The sequence below is a fragment of the Aedes albopictus genome, chromosome 1 (genome assembly GCF_035046485.1).
Source record: "Aedes albopictus strain Foshan chromosome 1, AalbF5, whole genome shotgun sequence".
Lineage (NCBI taxonomy): Eukaryota > Metazoa > Arthropoda > Insecta > Diptera > Culicidae > Aedes > Aedes albopictus.
The window spans coordinates 120,689,522-120,709,309 of record NC_085136.1 but is presented as its reverse complement, the minus strand read 5'-3'; the positions used below and the strand labels follow the sequence as shown (position 1 = coordinate 120,709,309).

Here is a 19,788-nt window from a genome sequence, read left to right as displayed (position 1 = left end):
AAACAACAAGGCCACGAAACTTCAAAATCCCATACAAAATCAAAACAGTGCGGTGCCCTATAGTGGAACACGAGGGGCTAGTGAATGTGCAGTCTCAGACTGAAACTGAAGTTTTAAAAGAATGTCATTTTGGAAACGGTCCATAATTTACCCGTGTGTTGTTGCAATACTGTTTTTTTTTATGATTTGTGATCAAATTGTGAACCCATTAAAGTTCGATAACAAGTTCAATACAAAATCTTTTTATTGACCAATCCAAATTCCTGTGTGGTAGTGGTTTGTGTTCAGATTTCCCGTGTTAATCTATCTGTAAGAACTTTGTAAACATCTTTTGTTCTCACGTATATGGATAGGCTTGCATTAGGTTGCGTGAGATAAAATTTGGAGAACTCAATAAAAAATTTAATTTAATATTATTAATATTATTTTGAAAAAAAACTACTTTGAATTTCTCTTGACACCTCATTCAGCAACCCCTCGACTCGCACGGACGACATTTAAATCGATCAACAAAAATTTTAAACGCCAACGGATCTGTCAAACTTCTAGCGTTTGTGTGCGTGCATCCGTCATCCGCCTGTCGTTCGTCGACCGACGTTCTTTTTTGAAACAAAACGGCTGTGCAGCGGGATGATTGCAAGTGTATGCGTGACACCGCAGTGTAAATCCTCGCCGTCCGCCGATCCGCGCACCAACAAACCAAAAATCCGCTGTTTCTGCTGCAGCCAGCGTTCCGTCGTTCGCCGATTCTCTTCTTCATTCGAAACGCCTCGTCGCTGTTGTTGGTTGGATCCACAGCTCCGTTCCGTGTAGTTAGCAGCAGGCTCTACTTGCTCACCTCGAGTCGCGAGACCAAAAAAAGAAAAACCGATCGCTGGAAGTTGTAGGTAATTCGCGAGTGATTTTTGCTGGGATTTTCTTGAAGAATATTGCGTGGTGAAGAAAGTGCCAGTGTCGGAAACGGAAAATCAATCGCGAACGGATTGCGTTTATCCCGTTTTTTTCTTCGGTTTCGTGGGATTCGGTGTGATTTTTTTTTTTTCGTTCCAAGGGAAGGGAGCCTCCCCCGGACGGAGTACAGTGTGTCGTCTTTGGTGAGTGTGTAAGTGGTTTTGGACGAGGGCTGCGGCTGGCTGGTTTCGCCATTGATTGGAGAATACCGGTTCCCGGAGGATTGCTGGACCGGAAGTTGGGTGGGACATGGTGCTGTGGTGGAATTTGGCCATCCGCCGCCACCAGGGGGAAAACCTTCGTCGTCGTTGCTGTCGGTTTGTGTGTGCGCAAGGGAGTGGGTCGCCTGGCTGTGTGGAAGGAAACGCAGGAGGCTGGGAGCTAGCGGAAGGTGAACACTAGTGTGGCCCAAAATGGGCGGAATTTGAAATTTTAAATGTTACCCCAGACATTTGAATGTTTTAGTGACCAGTATGATCCTGTCAAAATTTGAGCTCATTTGGAGCACGGGTTCGTTAAAATCTAAAAGTCCGGGGAAAATCGACCGAATGTTTCTGTGGTCTCTACAATACGAGGAAGGATGCAAATCATGCAACATACTCGTGAAAAATTCTACGTTAAAACCATTTGTATTTAAAGAAATTGAGGCGTATTTCCAAAAAAAATCGTTAACATTAAATGTAAAATTTGACGCAAACATTTTCCTGTGCATTTTTTATTCGCATTTCGCTGGCTATGCTGAGGGTGACGGATATGATTCCCGATCGGTCCAAAAACTTTTCGTAAAAGAAGTTTTCTTGGTGAACGCCCATAAATTACGTCACGCTTTAAGGGGGGAGGGGAGGGGGTTCAGTAAAGCGTAAAAAAAGTATTTGAACTCATTAAAAAAATTCTGAGGTCTCATACAAAAAGTGTGACATAGAGGGGAGGGGGTAGAAAATGGGAATTTTTTGGCCGCTTCCTTGGGAACTCACTTCCCAGGGTCGATTCCTTATTCGGATGAAGAACAGGACTCAGATAAGGCAAGACATGCGTGGTCGACCAATGCCTATCATATAGCTTGTGAAGTCTTCACACCGTCGATGGTAAATAGAATGGGCATTGAGTTCTTTTCAACCTTTCAAATCTGCCGGGAAAATGGATTTTTCCCAGCTTTACTTCATGCCCATAAGCCTTTCTTGTGTTCTGTTAAAAACCATGGAGAAAATAGTGGATCACTTTGTCAAATCTACCAGCTTAGTAGAACTGCCTCTAAACCAATTTCAATTTGCTTATCAAACAGGCAAATCTACCATAACAGCGCTACAGTCGCTAGTCAGCAAACCCCATGCAACAACGGCAGCAGCAGTGCTGCTGATAAAACAAAACAAAAAGCCGTTCGTTGGATCACTAATCGGTAATAAATCAATAACTTTTTCCACAAGCATCCATTCGTTTTGCGGTCTTCGAAGGAAAGTTTCATAAATGATTTAAATGATTCTTCTACAAGAAGCGTTGATCGATTTGAATTAAGGAGACAAAGGGCGACCTCTGGGATTTTTTGTTTGAAAATGTAGCTTTTCCCATAGTAAATCCTATGCAAACTTTGAACCGCTTGCGCTAAATTATAGTTTCACCGATTTTGTACAGTTCATATGGGACCTAAATGGAATCTAAAAAGTCGACTGCGAGGATTTATTTTTTCCATACAAGCGTGTCCCATACTAATGCGCAACTATCAGGAATCTGTGAAGGGCTGTCCTCAAGGAAGAGTACTATCGCCCTTATTGTGGTCTTTGGTAGTAGACGAACTCCTGAAAAAACTCATCATACGCATTGGATACGCAGATGATGTAGCTATTCTGATACGTGGACAATATGACGACACGATATATAGACGGCTACAATCTGCGTTGAATGTTACCATCAAATGGTGCCGAGAGGAGGGATTAAACGTAAACCCTTCAAAAACTGTAATTGTACCTTTTACTAGAAGGTTAAAAATAAATCTTACTGAACCTTCTTTAGATGGTGTTCAAATTCAGTTCTCAGAAGAAGTTAAACATCTTGGGGTAACTTTGGACAAATGACTGAATTGAAATTCGCATTTAAACAATGTTTATACCAAGGGTACCAATGCCCTTTGGGTCTGCAGCAAAGCTTTAGGAAAAACCTGGGGTCTTAGACCTAACATGATTCACTGAATCTATGCTGCAATAGTCCGGCCTAAGATTACTTATGCTTCACTTGTTTGGTGGCCCAAAACAAATGAGGTAACCTCCCAAAAGAAGCTAAGTAAGCTACAAAGACTTGCTTGTATATCTAAGACAGGAGCAATGAAAAGCACTCCATCAGTTGCTTTGGATGCCCTTCTCAATATACTGCCATTGCAACAATTTGTTAAACTACAAGCGGCAAAAAGTGCCCTGCAGTTTATACAATACATTTGGACATTTGAGGATCATCAAAGACTTCATATTAAATATGGACATATAAACAGTAGAAGATTGGATGATAACGAAGACCAACTATGACGTTCCCTTCAAAGTGGTGAAACCATGTCGCTATGTTTGGGATGCTGGTGGGCCAAGTTTACGTCCAGGTTCTATTGTATTTTATACTGATGGGTCCAAGATGGGGAAAAATACTGCAGCTGGTGTTTTTGGCCCTGGTATCAGTAAGGCTATACCAATGGGATTCAGTCCTACTGTATTTCAAGCGGAAGTTCGAGCCATTCTAGAGTGTGCCAACATTTGTCTGCAAAGAAATTATAGGTTTGCCAAGATCTGTATTTTTTCGGACAGTCAGGCGGCTCTAAATGCGCTAAAAGCTTTCACGTGCACTTGCGTGCGCAGCCTTTTCTTTTTTCTCGCTCGTTCATTTTATTGAACGCAAGAAAGAGCGAGATAAAAGAGGGGGCAAAGTGCCCCCTCTATTATCTGTTTCTTTCGCGTGTTTGTTTACGAGAGTGAGTAAGAAAAAAGAAAATGCTGCGCACGCTAGAGTTCACGTGTCAATCAAAGCTAGTGTGGGAATGCATTATTTCTCTGAAGCAATTGGCCAGTAGGAACGAGGTAACGTTATACTGGGTGCCCGGTCATTGTGGAATTCTGGGAAATGAAAACGCCGACAATTTAGCTAGACAGGGTGCGGCATCAAGCTTTGTAGGCCCTGAACCTTTCTGTGGAGTTCCTGAGTGTGCTCTTCGCATGAAACTAAAAACTTGGGAAATGTCCACGGTAGAATCTAATTGGAATGCCACGGATACATCCAAGCAAGCAAAAAGGTTCATAAAACCCAGTGCAGAAAAAGCCAGGTCCATACTGAATCTAAACAAAAGAGATCTCAGGGTATTACTGGTCTGATGACTGGCCACTGCCAGAGTAAATATCATCTAAGTAAGACTGGAAAAATCCAATCCTCAGAGTGTCGTTTCTGCCAAACGGAAAACGAAACTGCCGAGCATTTACTCTGCAACTGCGGAGTGCTGTACCATCACAGATTGGCGATATTTGGTAAAGGGTTTCTAGAGCCCTTGGAAATTTGGAGAAGTAATCCCAACAGGGTAATCTATATATATAAAAATGTTCTGTTTGTTTTCACCCAAGGAAGGTTTATGAGGCAAAAAAAATGAGATTTTTTGAAAATTGATCTTCCATACACTTTGTGACCGGGGACTTGGTCTTGGATAGAAACTTGAAACGCCAAAAAACACAGTAGGCAAGACAAAGTTTGCCGGGTACAGCTAGTAAACTTTATAAAACGAGTTGTGCCTAGTTGGGATCAGGTGTTACATCAACCAATGTCCATCACAGCTCAATTGTGCCAGGATATATTAAATATGGGTCATACCACAATAATAATGGACGCAGTGGTTAAAAGGCTCTACAGATGAGAAAAAAAAAACAGAGTCATAGAATCCATCAGTCGTCGTAGACGGGAAATCAGATTCTTAACATAATGCCAAGGTTATGGGGCGCCTAAAAAGTTTTATGGCGGCTTTGTAATCGGCTGCTGAAGTGTTAGTATGCAGTATTTGCTTCCAGATAACTTGTTTTCGTGGTGTTCGTATGTTATTTACTGTGGCGCCTCAGAGCTCTTTTCAGATCTTTGAGGGCTGTATTAAACCAACTTGGTTGAGTAAACAGGTCAACTGCATAGAGCAATACCCTGGACAAATTCGAATTCTCTAAGGATATCAGGCTACGTGTTTCAGGAAATCATTCATATCATCAAAATTGGCTCAGCTGAAATAATAGGTGGAAATAGGAAATCTGTGGTGTCATGCAAGCAACGCTGGGGATTCCTTTTGTGGTGTATTCCACCACAACTGCATGCAGCATGGCACACACCATGTGTCTTTGGTTGAAATCGCGACTAATAATAGGTTGCGCAGTTACCATGTAGCACACTGCCATTAAAACACCGCTTCCGGTGATATAGTTGCCGTTCGAGAGTGATCGGTCTTGCCGGTACACGGAAAACGAGTTACCGCAACTGAAGGAATTCATTTGCTGAAGCTGCAGGCGGTATTATTCAAGAAATTCATGGATAGATTGCTGAACAAATCCGTGGATGAATTCCTAAAAGATTTTTTGGTGATAATTCCTGATTCCTGTATACATTCCTTTAACCCTTTGAAGCCGAATTGTTTCGCCGCTGCTGTCGCAACCTCGCTGGTCTCGAACATGGTTGCTATACTCGGTTTCATCGCCGGGGTCATATATGACCCCTCCGGCTTCAAAGGGTTAAACTAAAGAATTCCAATATACTAACCGATGGAAGCGTTCCTCGAAATCTTCAGGTAATTCTCGGAGAAACGGAGAAAATTCTGAAATTTCTGAAGGAACTCCTGAATAATTTTTTAAAGAGAGTGGAATTTTTAAAAAAATCACCAGAGGAATTCCTAGAGCAATTCGTGGAAGATTCCTGTATGAATCCCTCGAGAAATTCCTGGATGAATCACTGGAGGAATTCCTTAAGGAATAAATGGAGGAATTCAAGGAGGAGGCAGTAGAGGAATCCCTGGAGATATCTCTAGAGGAATTCTTGAAGTGATTCCAGGCGGAATTTTTGATGGAGTACCTGTAGGATTTGCAGGAGGAATTCCTAGAAGAGTTCTTAGAGGTATCTTTAGAGGAATTTAGGGAGGAATCTCAAGAGAAATTCCTAGAGGAATTTCTGGATGATTCCCTGAAGAAATTTTTGAATAGTTCTTTCGATTAATTCGAGGAATTTCTGGAGAGATTCCTCGAGGGATCTCTGGAGGAATTCTTTAGAAAACATCCTGGAGGTATTCCAGAAGCAATTCCTGAAGGATTCTCTGGAAGAAATCCTGGAGGAGCTTCTGGACAAATTTCTGGCGGAATCCCTTGGAGGTATTTGAATAGGAGACCGTGGGGGAATTTTTGAGGAACTAGAAAAATCTTTGAGGAATCTGTAGAAATTTCTGGAGTGATCCTTCGATGAATTTCTAGAGGAATTTCTGGAGGAGTTCCAGCAAGAATCCCTGAAGCAATTCTTGATATAATCTTAGGAAAAATCCTTGGAGGAATTCCTAAGGGAATTCCTGTAGTCATCTCTGAAAAAAAAAAATCCTGGAGGATTTCCTGAATAAACTTCTGGAGCAATTACTGAGCAAATTTCTGAGCGAATTCCTGGATTAATTTCTTGAAGGATTCCTGAAGATATTCCTGAAGGAATTCCTGAAGAAACTTCTGGGGTAATTCCTGGAGGAATTTTGAGAGGAACTCCTGGAGGAGTCTCTGGAGAAATTCCAGGATGAAACCCTAGAGGAATGCATATAGAAATCTTTTGTGGAGTTCCTGGGGGTACTCCAAGAGGAACTTTTGGAGGAACTTGGAGGAATGCTCATGGGAATATCTAAATGAATGTCCGAATGAAATTCCGCAGGAATCCCTGATGAAATTCCTGGAGGAATCTCTGGAGATGTTGGAGATCCAAATTCCTGGAGGAATTCTTGGGAGGGTTTCCGGATAAATTCTGGAATTCCTGGGAAAATTTTTGAAGGAATCCCTGGAGAATTTCTTGGATAATTTACTGAAGAAATTCCGGGAGAAATTGACGTAGGAATTTCTGGAAGAATTCCTTGATCAATTCCTGGAGGGATTTCTGAAGGAAACCCTGCAGGAAATCGTGGGGCAATTCTCGGATAAATTGTTGAGAGGGGGTCATTGGAGGAATTCCTGGAGGATTTCCTGGTTCGATGCCTGGAGGCAAGCCTAGAGAAATCCCCGAAGGAATCCATATAGAAATCACTGGAGGAATTATTGGAGGAATGACTGGAAGTATTCCTAGAGGAATCCTTAGCGTAATCTCTAAAGGATTCCCTAGAGCAATTGCTGGCGAAATTCCTGAAGAATTCCTTAGGGAATTTCTTTACTGGTGGAATTCCTGAAGACATGCCTGTAGGAATTCCTGAAGGAATCTGTTGAGTCATTCTTGAAGGATATAGAAATTCCTGAAGGATTCCTTGCATACACTCTCGGAGGAATCCTTCGAGTAATTCTTGAAGATTCATTGGTGCTTTTTAAAGAGTAAACCCTGTAGGAATTCTCAGATGAATCTCTAGAAGTACTTCTGGAAGAATCTCTATTAGAATTCCTGGAGGAATTTTTGGAGGAGTTCCTGAAAGAACTCCCAGAGGAATTCCAGGAAGAATGCTTAAATTTATGCAGTGATTCCTTGAGTTATTCTTGGAGGAATCCCTGGAGAAATTTCTGGAGAAATCCCAGGAAGAATTCATGAAGGAATCCCAACAGAAGTTTCTGTAGTATTTCCAGGAGGAGGAGCTGAAGAAATCACAGAAAGAATTCTTGAAGAAATCCTGATTTTTTTCAGGAACTGATTATTGATAATCTTGAGATGGTTCGAAATAAAAAAAATCTGGCCCCCTCTGGCTATGCCCATAGCCAGAGGATTTGAACATCTGGAGTAGTTCTAACTTAACTAAATGAGGATGTCATTCTAATGATGTTCTACAAGCCGCACAAGTTGTTCATATACCATATTTTCAAATTCAGCTTCAGAAGTGAGCTGTGGATGATTGAATCTAGATATGTCGAAATTACATTTAAAAACGCGCGATGCGGTCGGTCAATTGGCAATGTAGGATTTTAGTTAACCATTGTAAAATTCCTCGTTAACCAGTGAGATTTCGAATTTTCATTCCTGAGATAAACTTTGAAAGCCCATATAGCCGAGGCGGTAAACGCACGGGTATTCAGCATGACCATGCTGAGGGTGACGGGTTCGATTCCCGGTCGGTCCAGGATCTTTTCGTAAAGGAAATTTCCTTGACTTCCTTGGGCATAGAGTATCTTCGTGCCTGCCACACGATATACACATGCAAAATGGTCATTGGCAGAGGAAGCTCTCAGTTAATAACTGTGGAAGTGCTCATAGAACACTAAGCTGAGAAGCAGGCTTTGTCCCAGTGAGGACGTTACGCCAAGAAGAAGAAGAAGATAAACTTTGAAAGTCCATACTTTAAACCGTTTCGCCATATAACCTTGGGTCACCCTAGTGAACACTAACACATCCAGCCTCTGGCACTGCTGGCCAACTGCTGGCTGGCTGACTCAAACGACGACGACGACGAAGACGTCGACAAAAGGCAAAAGGGAGATTTTTGATCCGCTCGCTGTACACTAACGTCGTCCAAAGGCCATTGTGTTCTTCGGTTGGACTTGGGAGCTGGAGGAGCGTGTGTGGTTGGTGGCCCAGAAACAAGAGCTGTGAAACAAACTATAGGTAACTCTGGATTGCTGCACTGTTGATGTTGTTGTCCAATGTGAAAGGTGCCTAATGACGATGACGATTGCGGTGGGTGACACAATAGCAAAACCCTAGCAAGCCACGGATGGGGATTGTCGGTCCGGCTGTCCGATCCGTAACAACCGTTTGACAGTAGTTCTTCATGTGTTGATCTTTGGTGTTAGTGAATCTATTGTTTGGAAATTTTCTCGTTTGGGCCCAAATTCGGTCCGTTTGTTCCCGGTTGGATTAGTCGGATTTGATCGTTGGGTGCCTTGCAAAATCCAGCTGGAATTCAGTATCTAAATGTGCCAGTGTGTGTCGACAGTAGTGTAAGAATTCACAAAAAAGAACGAGCACTTTCAGCTCCACAGCCGACCGAATCGAGTACATGCCTGCCTAGTGCCTCGTACTAGTTTGGGGGATAAATCGAAGTGAGAAGGCAGAAAAAATCATAAATCGTTTCTCCGTCTAGTTATAGTAGAGTGGAAGCAGAGTGCGGTGTAGAAGAAAAAAGAAGCCAAGAGCTGTGTTTGTGTGATACCTCCTAGCTCCGTATCGGCTCGCAGAAGAAAAGCCCGAAGAAGAAAGAAACAACCCACCAGAAGAGCGCACCGGGAAGAGAGTGTGTGCGAGTTAGCGCAAAATAACAAGAAAAGAAAAGTGTTACAGGAAAAAATAGATAGCAAACAGATCACCCAGAAGCGCCTCTGTGTTGTGCCCCTTGCTGCTGCCTCTACTGCTGGCCACTGCCGTTATTATTGTTGTTACTGCTGAGCGAACAACCTCAGAGAGTTGCCCCCACACGTGAAAGGCCCGAAAGGCGGCAGAAATGGATCTATTCGAGAAGGGAAGCATAGTCAACATCAAACGAAGCGATGGTAAGTCATTGGAATTGTCACTTAGTACCATGCTTTGTACTTAGTCTAAAAGTTCTTTAATTGCTGGAAAATAGTCACAGAATTTAGCTAAAATGATACTTTACTATTTTCCTCCTCGGCTTTAAGATCAACCAACTGGATGATCATTGAAATTTCAAGCATGCAAAGGGTTAAAGAAATGCTAGTATAAACGATTCTTTTTTTTTTTGCACGGGTTCGTAACTCAGTCAAATTTTGAGCCTATTGACCAGATTTTTTGTACACGGATAGTACTAACCGTGTCTCCCTGTGTACAAAATTTAATGTGAATTGGTTCAAAATTGACTGAGTAATAGCAAAAACTCGACTCGTGTAAAGAAAGAAAGAATGGCGTGTAAGCATCTAGACTAGAGATATCGTTTGTAATCTAAGAAACTAACTTTATGTATTCCTGAGTCAGTCAGACAGTCTTTTGTCTGATTCCCGAAAGAATGTTCAACCCTTCGAACCCTTGGGTGACTCAATGGAAAAATGCTGGAAAATATCTTGGATGAACTCAGCAAAAGCGCTCTGAATGAATTTTCTGAGAATTGGGTGAGTGAATGTCTGAGACGTTCCTGTACAATTTCCCAACAAAATTCAAATCAAGCTATTTTGGGAACAGAGAAAAAGTTCTTAGGGTCGATTTCTTCACCTCGACTTAACCGGTAAGCCAGGCTTACCCATATAGTTAAACCTGGTTAAACGCGTAAGTCAGGGTGAAAAAATCGGCCGGAATTCCTGAGCGCATTCCTAGCGAAATTCCTTGACCTCCAAATCAATACCTTTGATGGAGAATTTCTGGAGGAGTTGAAGTAGTGGGCACAGAATATCTCTAGTAATTCGTTCATTAAACTCTGGATAATTTCTGGATTCCTTTTCCCTCCGAAATTCCGATCTTAATCGTGAAATCCAAATAAATACTCTTGCAAGAATCCTCAGCTTCTTTGTTTGTTTTTCATTTCATTATATTTTTTGCGTTAGGGCGACTTTACTGGAAGACCAGTAAAGCAATTCTATCAGGGAATACCTACAAGAATTCCTCTGGGGATTTTTACAGAAATTTCATCTTGGATTTCAATCCAGGAATTCCATCCGTCGATTAATCGAAAACGACCATTTTGGATTCATCCAAGACGTCATTCTGAAAATTTCTCCAAGAGTACCATTTGAGGATAACTTTGGAAACTCTTTATCTGTTAATAACTCCAGCGATACCATTTGAAGATTTTTCCAGAAATTGCTTCTGGAGATTTCCACAGAAATTCTATCAGAGAAGTTAAATGCAGGTACTCCATCTGTTGATTGCTAGTATGTATTTTCAGAAGAATTCCTGCTGGGGATTCCACCAAAAAGATTATTCTTGGGATTCCTTGGATGATTTCTGGGCATTCCTTTAGATTCCTGATTGGATTTCTCTTGAAATCTTTCGGAAATTTCTTTAGGAATTCATGCAGGAGTTCAGTCTGGGATTTACGAATTTGATCTAGGAATTTCTTCAAGAACTCCTAAAGATATCTCAGAAGTAACTGCTGGAAGATTCCTAGGAGAAATGGAGAATTTCCAGCAGAAACTGCCGAAGGAATCCTAACTAAAATTTCTCAAGGAACTCTTGGAGGATATCTAGGCAGAATTCCTGCAATATCTAAGAAATTCCTGAAGGATTCCCAGTAATTCATGTGAGGTTTCTATAAGAAATACCAGGAGAGTCAGCAGAAATCAATTCTGGAACATATTCAGGAGATACTGCCGGAAATTTTGCAGAGGTATTCCTGGAGGATTCCCAGAAAGAAATATGGCGAAATTCCAGAAAGGAGCTCCTGGAGAATTCCCAGCAAAAGCTCTTGCAGAATTCATGCGCGAAGTTCCAGCAGTAACTCCTTCAAAATTCTTCCCAGAAATAATACCTGAGAGATATCCATAAAAAATATCAGGAGAGCTCTTAGAAAAAAAAATCTGAAGGATTTCCAGAAGAAACTGTTAAAAATGCAAAAGGTATCCAAAAATTACAAAAGGAGCATTCCCAGAAAGAAGTGTAAAACAAATCCCGGAAGGAGCTTCTGAATTTTCAGAAGATTCCCATCAAATTTGGAGAATCCTTTGGACGAATTCGAGATCGAAGTCCCCGAAAAAAAAAACCTGCATAAATACCAAGAAGAGCTCATACAGGAATCCCAGAAGAAGCTCCTGGAGAAATTATTGGATGCGTCCCAGAAGGATGTCCCGGAAGAATGGAAATGCAGATGAAATCGCATAAAAGTTTTCCAGGAAGGAATCTCAGGGAGAAATTGTAACGAAATCCCAGAGGAAGCTCTGATAGGAAAGAAATATAAGATGGAATGCTGTAATGAATTTCAATTCCTAAATATATTCCCGTAGGAGCTCCAGAAATTGAAAACGGACATCTAGGTTAAAAGGATCTCTTAGGGGTTAGTAAAAGGAACTCCTAGGGGTCAGAAACTCTTTCTTCAAAAACTTCGAATCGAATTCCAAAAGGTGGTTAAGCGCAAATAGTACGAGATAACCTAGAGCAATCCCAAAAGCATGTTTGGTGACAGTTATAGAAGGCATCCTTTTGGTAAACCTACAAGTAGTTCTGGAGGAGTTCCAAGAGATTGCATAGGGCATCTGTGAAGGAATACCTGAAGGAACCTCAGAAGAACTGTGAAATTATCAAACTAGAATGGACTCATAGATGCCAAAGAACAAATTAATTTGATTGTAAACTACATCATTGTTGTTTAAGAAGGTGGTAAAACTTCCCGTTCATCATGTTGTAGAATGTTTTGCCTAGGAAAGACGGCCAAAAATAATTTCCCGGTCAAGTTATCAAACAAAGAAAAGATCTATCAAGAGAAATCGATCAGCGTCGAAAACTCCACCCAGAGTAAATTTCTGGCTACGCCAATGTGCGCAGATGTTATCACAGAATATCTGCTAATGTTTCTCTCGGGATTCCTCTTGAACACTTTCGGTAATTCCTACCGGTGTTCCTCATGGGACTCTCTCAAGTGATCTTCCCGGAATTTCTACCCGAGTTACTGCAGGAGTTATTTATGTGATCTCTATTAGAGCTCCTCCAAGGATTTGTAAAGCAGCTTTTCACGAATTTTCTGCAGGAGTTCCTTGTTCTACAGTTTCTACCTGGGTTTCTACAGGAGTTTCAGCCCGGATATTTCCTAAAGCTTCTCCTGATTTTAATCGCAAAGCGTCTCCTAGGAATTCTCTCAGAAGATTTTTTTCTGGGGTTGGTCCCGGAATGTCTCTAAGAGTTTTCCTGAATTTAACTTAGACTTTCTCCTGAACTTTTTCCGGGGGGAATTTTGGGATTTCTGAGGGAGCTATTGCTGATATTTCTTATGGAGTTTTCCCGTGATTTCTTTCAGAGCTTTTTCCAGGCCAGGAGTGTTCCCTTTTCCAAAATGTTAGTTAAAAATAAATAAATACTAAATATTGCTTTCTAGACTTTTTGCGGTGTTGTTACTTTTTCTTGCAGTGATTCGCCTGAGATTATGCAATTATTTACTTTCTCGGAATTATTCCCAAAGATTATCTTGAAATCCCTACCGGAAACCGTTCCAAAATTGTGGATATTCTTTTTGTAATTTCTTTTTTTCTCGGAATGCAATATATTACTTGTAAGACATTCCCGGAGGAGCATCGGATGGAAACCAGGTGAAATATCGAGAGGAACTTTTGAAGAAATTTTGAAAAAAAAAATGGAGAAATAAGTTCTGGACGCCATCTCGGAGGAAATATTAAAGAAATTCACTGAACACCTCTAAAAGAATCCTGGGAGAAACCACGTTCAAATTCCGCGAGAAAATCCAAGAGAAATATTGGAAAACACTCTAGATGAAACCCTTAGCAGCACTTCTGGAAGAACCTTTCAAAAATCCCGAGAGAAACTTCTGGAAGCCTTCCCGGAAAACCACTAAGAGAAATTCCCGAAGGAACTTTGGTGGATCAATTTTGGAAGGGTCTTCGGGAAGAATCCAACAAGAAACTCTGGAAGCATATCGGGAAAACCTGTGGTAGAAACCCCGGTAGAAACTCCAGCAGAGACCCCGTTTAAAACTCCAAAAGTTTGGGAGAATCTCTGGTAGGAATCCCAGGAACAACTCTCAGGAATTCCGAAAGAACAGCGAACAAATTTCGGAAGCAAACATTCATGGGAGGAAATACGAAAAACAAAAGCCTCTTAATGGAAACTTTGAAGAACTGGAGAAAGCCAGAAGAAAAAAACTACGCCTAATCCATACGAAAAAAATCTTTAATAATTGCAAGGAAGATTTCTGTAGGGGAACTACGAAAGAATTTAAATAAGAAATGTGATAGAAATCCAGCAGGAATCCCAGAAAGAATTCAAGGACAACCCATGGCTAAAATTTTGAAATGAATTTTGGATAGATTTTCAATCGAATTTCTGGACAAATGTCGGAAGGAAATTCTTATGTTTTAAAAAAAAAGTGCTATCTTGCGTATTTACCCTTTAAAAGTTTTTCTCGATTTTTGAGGATATTTCTGTGCAGTTTTTGAAAAGCATATGAATGCTTGTCTTTGGTAACAAAGAAATTGTTCAGAACTTCCATACTTCATACATGATGATTCATTTGACAATATCTCAGTTGAACAAAAGACACAACTGTTTTCTGCATATAAGTTTATCTAGCCCGGTAATGTAATTATTAGTAAAAAAATCTTTCGAACAGGTGGCACTGGGGTGAAAAAAGCTATTGTTAATATCTCGAACCAGTGGAGCACTGGAGCGAAATAAAAATGGAGTCTCCAACGAAACCGTTCAAGTGTAAGCGCTATGTCCAAACCATTCCCAGTTACAAAATACCGCACTTGATGTAATATGTATATCACGGATATCTAGGTCTATGTAGAAGGATTCTGAACAGGTTTCTTCTAGTCATTTCTCCATAGAATTCTGTGTGAATACGTCCCAGGATTTCTCCTGGAACTCTTTCCGGTATTCCACCCAGGATCCCTCATGGGATCCCTTCAAGCATTCTTCCAAGGATTCCACCAATAATTCCTCGCTGCATTATTTCAGATGTATCTCCCGAGATTCCTTCATTGATTTCTCACGGAATTCCTTTAGGAGTTTCTTTAAAAATGTTTCCCGGGCTTTCACCAGGAATTCCTCGCGGGACTCCTTCAGAAATCCAGCGGGGATTTTTTCATCGATTCCTCCCGGTATGTTTCTGGGATTTCTTTGAGTGTTTTCCCCGGGATTCCTTCAAAAATTTTCTCCGGGATTCCTTTTAGGATTATTTCAGGAATTCCTTTATTAGTAGATCCCGTTTTTCCTGCATTTATCTCAGGGATTCCTTCGGAATGTTTTCAAGAATTTCTCCAGGTGTTTTTTTTTCAGGAATCCTGTTGGAAATTTCTTCCGAGATCCTTTCATTGATTCCACACGTGGTTCGTTCAGGGATATTTCCGACATTTCTTCAGGGATTCATTCCGGGATGATTCCTTCATTACTTCCTAAAATGTTTTCCGATTCCCTTAGGAATTCTTAAGGGACTCCTTCCGCGATTTTTTCACGGATTTTCTCGAGACTATATCATGAATTCCACCAGGATTTTTCCTAGGTGTTCTTTCTGGAATTCCGTTGGCAATTCCTACGTTGATTCTTGCATTTTTCCCGGGACTGTATCATGGATTCCACCAGAATTTTCCCTAGGTGTTTTTTCTGGAATTCCGTTCGCAATTCCTACGTTGATTCTTGCCGGGATTCCTTCAGGGATGTTTCCCGACATTTCATCCGATATTTCTCCATTGATTTTCCCAGAATCCCTTTAGGAATTTCTTCCGGGAATCTTGCACGAATTATTCCAAAATTCTGCATCAGGGTCTCTTCCAGGATTCTTTCTGGGTGTTTTCCTGCGACTCCACCCGGTACGTCTTCAGGGATTCTTCCCGATATTCCTTTAGAGATTTCTCATAAGATTTCCTCAGAGACTCCTTCCGGGATTTCTCTCGGGATTCTCCACGGTTTTTGCTGAATTTCCACTAGAGATTACTTCAGAGATTCCTTCCTTCAAGTATTTCTCCCGGGATTTCTACAATATTTTTTAAAAAGATTTTTCGAGGGATTCCTTCAATGATTTACAGTAAATTCCTGAGATTTTTGCAGGATTTCCTTTAGAATATTCATATGGACTCATTAAAAAAAAATTCAAAGATCATTCCTGGATTTTTAAGGGTTTCTTTCAAGGAATTCTACTGGGCTTCCTTCATGGTTTCCTTCCGGAAACCTTTCAGAAATTCCTCCCTACCTTACTTACCTTACCGATCAGGCAAAGGCCGGGGTGGCCTCTGCTGTACATAGTTGCCGCCTCCAATCCAGTCGGTTCATGGCTGTTTGTCTCCAGTTCCGCACTCTGCGTAGGGTCCGCAGATCGTCCTCCACTTGGTCGACCCACCTAGCTCGCTTCGCTCCACGTCTTCTTGTACCGGTCGGATGACTCGAGAACCATTTTAGCCGGGTTGCTATCCGACATCTTGATGACGTGATCCGCCCACCGTAGCCTCCCGACTTTCACGGTACGAACGATGGTTGGTTCTCTCAGCAGCTGATGCAGCTCGTGGTTCATTTGCCTTCTCCAAGTCCCGTCTTCCATCTGCACTCCGCCGTAGATGGTACGCAACACCTTCCGTTCGAAAACTCTAAGGGCACGTTGATCCTTTGCACGTAGGGTCCATGTCCCTACCGGTCTCGACCGGTCTAATCAGCGTTTGTAGATAGTTAACTTCATGTTACGGCGATCTTTATTCCATCGTAGAGTTCTGCGGAGTCCAAAGTAAGCACGATTTCCTGCCACAATGCGCCTCTGAACTTCTCTGCTGGTGTCGTTGTCGGTCACCAGTGAGCCCAAGCACACGAATTCTTCAACCGCCTCGATTTCATCACCGTCGATATAAATTCGGGGTGGCGAGCGCGGTGATTCCTCCCTGGAGCCCTTTGCCATCATGTACTTTGTCTTCGACACATTAATGACTAATTCGATTCGCCTGGCTTTACTTTTTAGTCGGATGAACGTTTTCACCATCGTCTCCAATTTGCGAGCTATAATATCAATATCATCAGCGAAACCAAGCAGCTGAACGGACTTCGTAAAAATCGTCCCACTCGTGTTTATCCCCGCTCTCCTTATTACACCTTCTAACGCAATGTTGAACAGCAAGCACGAAAGACCATCACCTTGCCGTAACCCTCTGCGAGATTCGAAGGGACTCGAGAGTGTCCCTGATACTCGAACTACGCACATCACTCGATCCATCGTCGCCTTGATTGATCGTATCAGTTTATCCGGGAATCCGTATTCGTGCATAATCTGCCATAGCTGTTCTCGATCAATTGTATCATACGCCGATTTGAAATCGATGAATAAGTGATGTGTGGGCACGTTGTATTCGCGGCATTTCTGCAACATCTGGCGGATGGCGAACATCTGGTCCGTTGTAGCGCGTTCACCCATAAATCCAGCCTGATATTGCCCCACATACTCTCTTGCAATCGGTGATAGACGGCGGCATATCTTGTATCTTGTAGGCAGCGCTCAGTAGTGTGATCGGGCGGTAGTTCCCGCAATCCAACTTGTCGCCCTTTTTGTAGATGGGGCACACGATACCTTCCATCCATTCCTCCGGTAATACTTCCTCCTTCCAAATCTTGGTAATGACCCAGTGTAGTGTTCTCACCAGTGCTTCTCCACCGTATTTTAGAAGCTCGCTTGGTAGTTGATCTGCTGCAGCTTTGTTATTTTTCAATCGGCCAACCTCCTCCTCAATCTCCTGGAGGTCAGGAACCGGAGGTCTTTCGTCCTGTGCACATACTCCTAGATATATTACCGCGCCACCTTCGGTACTTACAACGTCGCCATTGAGGCGCTCATCGTAATGCTGCCGCCACCTCTCGACCACCTCACGCTCGCTCGTGAGAATATTCCCGTGATTATCTCGGCACATGTCGGCTTGTGGCACAAAGCCTCTGCGCGAGCGGTTCAGCTTCTCGTAGAACTTTCGTGTGTCCTTAGCGCGGTACAGCTCTTCCATCGCTTCGCGATCTCGTTCTTCCTGCTGGCGCTTCTTCATCCGGAAGATTGAGTTCTGCCTGTTCCGCGCCTGTTTGTAACGTGCCTCATTCGCTCTCGTACGGTGTTGCAGCATTCTCGCCCATGCTGCATTCTTCTCGTTTTTAAACTGTTCACATTCGCCGTCGTATCAGTCGTTTCTGTGATTCGGAGATGCGAAGCCTAGTGCTTTAGCCGAGGTACTACTACAATGGCGGATCGGATGTCCCTCCAGCCATCTTCAAGTGTAGCTGCGCCAAGCTGCTATTCCGTTGGTAGGGCCACTGCACAGTGGTACCGCCATAGGCCAAAAATCGAAAAATTGATTTTCTAATTCATGAGTTTATATATTTTTTATAAATCAATGGTGTTCCCAAGAATGCAGAAAAACCATTTTTATGTATGTTTCTGTCGCATATTTTGATTAAGAGCGTGGGCACTGTTATGCAATTTGGCATTCTCAAAATTTGTCGAAAAATTACATGAGTTTCGAGTTGTTCACCGCGTCTTCGTATAACAAAACCAAGTGGATTTTGGAATGTTTTTCAATGCAGAAAATCAGAATAAATGTTTATCTTTCAAATTCAAAGCACTAAAAAGTGGAAATGAATGTTTTTGAACTAATGGGGCTGTGAGTAATAGACTCATAATTTTACCCATAGAATATTTACATAATAAAAATTCATGCAACATTTCAAACATGTTCTTAACCACATATAATCAATCGTCAGCCATCAAATGATCAGATTTCACTAGGAGAATCAATCTGTGAAAATTTTAGCTGCAAATATCTGCATATAAGTTTGCAGGAAGTATTGGAAGTTACCCGTTATTTTTAACAAAAATATGTTTTAAAATAACTACAAAATTATATATATATATACTTGTCGTTTTGTAACTACCTGAAATGCGTACCAAAATTACTGAAATTTTTACAGGAGATATTTCTATGCTTTTTTAATAATACTTGAGGGATATTTTATTTGAAAACAAACTTTGTAAATGTTTTTTTTTTAATTATGAAAAAATACAGTTCTGGAGGTATGGCTTGAGGTATGAGTAATTGCATAATAATCATTTTCATTTGGCTTCGTCAAAACTTACCTTTGTTAATGTGTAATTTGATAAGACATTTTGCATTTATTGCTAACATTGACAAAATTCCCTCAAAATCCATCCAGTACCTAAAACTGTAGTGCTGGGAGAAGAAGGAGTAAATATGTTCTTTGATTAATATTTACTGGACATAAATCTTCATAATCTCTTCCCAAATCTAAATATTTGATCAATTTATTTACGTTTAATCTCAGTATTCGAATTGATTTTTTGATACTATTGCAGGCACTCTGTCGAATATTTAGCAATGGAGAGCGTTATTTGTATATGTACACTCCCGTTCAAAAGTTTGGGGTCACCCCCTCAAAAACATGTCATTTTTTAGGCCCATATCTCCGCCAATTTGCGTCCGATTTCAAAACCCTAGATTTCATTCAAAAGATAATAAGTCAAAGAAACTTTGAACATGATTTAAAAGAAACTTTTTCAAAAAAATTCGTATGTAAACTTAACCCAAAAAGTTGCTAAATTTTCTAAAAAATGAATATAAACTTACGGCAGCGTCGCTGGAAGTTGGGTCGCCCAAATTTTAAGATGAGAGCGGTAATACAGTTTCTTACCGATTTTGGCAACACCCGTTTTTGTCTACTCCCGATTTTGGCAACACCCGTTTTTGGCAACATTTCCTTCCCGATTTTGGCAACAATTTCTTACCGATTTTGGCAACACCCGATTTTGGCAACAATTTTTTACCGATTTTGGCAACAAAAAATTTTGACCAAAAATTTTTACCGAAAAATCGTTTGTATTTGTAAATGTAGTGTTATTTTATTCTTACTTTTCTTTAAAAAATCAAAATTCATTAAATTTTCCAAAATCGACAATTTTACAAATCATGACGTAATTTATGAACGTCACCTACATGGATCGTTTTATAGCTTGTGAATAGTCCATATTTATAATATAAGCCAAATTGACGCATAAAAGTTGAAAATTATCCACAAAATTTTTTTACCGATTTTGGCAACACCCCAATT

At 41.2% G+C, this 19,788-nt stretch overlaps 1 protein-coding gene across 6 annotated transcripts in view; it reads left to right on the top strand.

Annotated features, from left to right (window-relative positions):
- The first annotated feature begins 641 nt into the window (after positions 1-641).
- Positions 642-19,788, top strand: part of LOC109412996 (kinesin-like protein Klp10A) — a 176,235-nt gene continuing 157,088 nt past the window's right edge. Inside the window, exons 1-2 of one of the 6 annotated variants that reach the window (XM_062845289.1) lie at positions 642-883; positions 9,182-9,587. In XM_062845289.1, the coding sequence (XP_062701273.1) occupies positions 9,539-9,587 (49 nt within the window). In that variant the 5' untranslated portion in view covers positions 642-883; positions 9,182-9,538. Of the gene's footprint in view, positions 1,101-9,181; positions 9,588-19,788 lie in introns of all 6 variants that reach the window. The other 5 variants (XM_062845288.1, XM_062845287.1, XM_062845285.1 and 2 more) reach the window with 5 other exon arrangements.